Genomic DNA, 2,030 nt, shown 5'->3' with positions numbered 1-2,030 from the left:
ACACGCCCCCGCCCCGCTGCCGCCGCCGGGCCCCCCGCTCCCCGCACACGATCCCCGGCCCGGCGAGGGGGCTCCCGCCTGCCCGGCATTGTCCGTCCGCGCCGCCCGCCGGCTGCACCTGCCGGCTGCCGGCCCCTCTGCCGCCGCCCCGCACCTACCAGACGGAACCGTAGGCGCCGGAGCCGACGGGRGTGAGGTTCTGGTAGCGCTGGGGCACCTCCCACACCGTCTTGTTCAGCTCCTGCCGGTAGAAGCCGCCGCGCTCGGACATTTTCCCGGAGCCGCCGCCGGCAGCGGCAGCAGCAGCGGCAGCCGCCCCTCAACCGAGGCGGGCACGGCCGGCGCCGGCGGGGAGGARGGACCGGGAGGGGAAGGGGAGGGGAAGGCGGAGGCCGAAGGGGTGGGGGCAGCGGCCGGGGCCGGGGGAGCCCGGTGGGGACGAGGGGCGCTGCACGAAGGGACCCCGGGGCGGCACCCGGTGTCTTCCCGCGGGGCCACCCGGGGGGTTTTGGGGAGTGGCGAAGCGCCGATCCCGCCCCGGAGCATCGCAGCCGGGGCGGTGACGGACCGGAGCGGCGGCCTCAGCGCATCGACCGCTCCTGCCCGAATGTGCGGGAAAGGCCCGCGCTGCCGCCTGTGCTCCCCGCCGGACCCGGTCATTCCGCCCTTTCCCTGGCGTCTCTCAGGCTTTCTAATGCCTTGCTGACACCTTTCTTACTTTGCCACGGCCACCTGAAGCTCCCCCTCGGCCCGCCAGGTTCCCCCCTCCCCCAGCTCGAGCTGCAGCGACAGCGGCGGTGACCCAGCACCGGGGTATCGCCCGCGGGGCCAGCGCGGCCCCCGCTCACTGATGGAGCCCACAGCAGCTCTGGGATTCCCTGGGAGTCCTCTGGTGCCTAGAATTTCCCCTTACTGTATTGACTCTTGCGTGCAATCATCTGAGTCCTCTTCCTTTAAATCAAGGAAGACTCGAGCCCTCCAGATAACAGATAATCTTGAAAACTTTAAAACTCCAAAATTCATGCACTGGTTAAAGGTTCTCTGACTTCTTTACTGCCTTTTTTCTTCTTTCCAAAATGTATCTTATACAATAACTCAATGGCCTCTGGATTTATTGCAGCACTACTGCAATGTTTCCAGTCTATTTCTTTATGTTTTATTTCCTTCCATGACTTCTTACACTTTCTTGAGCACCTCTAAGTCACTTGTATGTAGCCTGTTTGCATAGATTCAGTGTATTGGGATTGCTTTACACCTGCCTTTGAATCACGGTGGAATATAAATCCTCACTTTTCAGAATCCTCATGTAATCATCACTTTTCACTACCCTCATATAAATCCACTACATTCATATACCATGGATTGCCGTTCACTTTGACAAATAGCTGCTCAGTTTCTGTTAGGACATAATGTGAGTGTGGAGAACATGCATGCTTGAGTAGTGAGCATGATGAGACAGAAGACAAATAATCATGGATGCTGCAAGCACTGGATGGTTCAATTTCCATCTCTGAGACCTCAGCCCATGCTGCATGACAGGACTTCCATACTAGGACTGTTCAAGTGAACAGCACCAGCAACGTGGCATTTGCTGGGTGCTTTTCAAATAAAAAAAATACATGAATGGTACTACTACAGCCATTTATCTGCAGCCATCCATTCAAAGGGTACTAAGCACTCCTAAAGCAATAGTCTAGCTTACTTCTACCCTGCTCTTGTGCAGCAGACCTCTCCACTTCTCCCCAGATGGCTCTTTGGTCCCACTTGAATTTCTATGCTGAGGGYATAGTGCTTGAAGGAAGTGAAAAATATGAAAAATCTAACAATACATAATTTTTTTTTCAGAACCACCTTATGGAGTTATAAAAACTGAATAACAGTGCAGTGACACTACACAAAGCCAAGAAGAAATATTTCTGTCACTGCCRTCCCCTGTCTTAATTGCTGCGAAAGTAAGTGGCCCCAAATGTTTTCCATTGCTAAAATGGAGCAAATATTCCTGCTTGCTAACATTTATCTCTAGAGGTATT

General features: G+C 55.3%; 1 protein-coding gene across 3 annotated transcripts in view; it reads right to left on the bottom strand.

Moving 5' to 3' along the window:
- The window catches only part of MAPK11 (mitogen-activated protein kinase 11), a 33,441-nt gene extending 32,958 nt beyond the window's left edge, over positions 1-483 (bottom strand). Inside the window, exon 1 of one of the 3 annotated variants that reach the window (XM_057378787.1) lies at positions 159-483. In XM_057378787.1, the coding sequence (XP_057234770.1) occupies positions 159-271 (113 nt within the window). In that variant the 5' untranslated portion in view covers positions 272-483. The remainder of the gene's footprint in view (positions 1-158) is intronic. The other 2 variants (XM_057378778.1, XM_057378770.1) reach the window with 2 other exon arrangements.
- Positions 484-2,030: the final 1,547 nt, after the last annotated feature.

This window comes from Malurus melanocephalus, unplaced genomic scaffold (assembly GCF_030028575.1).
Source record: "Malurus melanocephalus ecotype Western Australia unplaced genomic scaffold, MMel_1.1 scaffold_11, whole genome shotgun sequence".
NCBI lineage: Eukaryota > Metazoa > Chordata > Aves > Passeriformes > Maluridae > Malurus > Malurus melanocephalus.
This window is presented reverse-complemented; position numbering and strand designations above follow the sequence as displayed.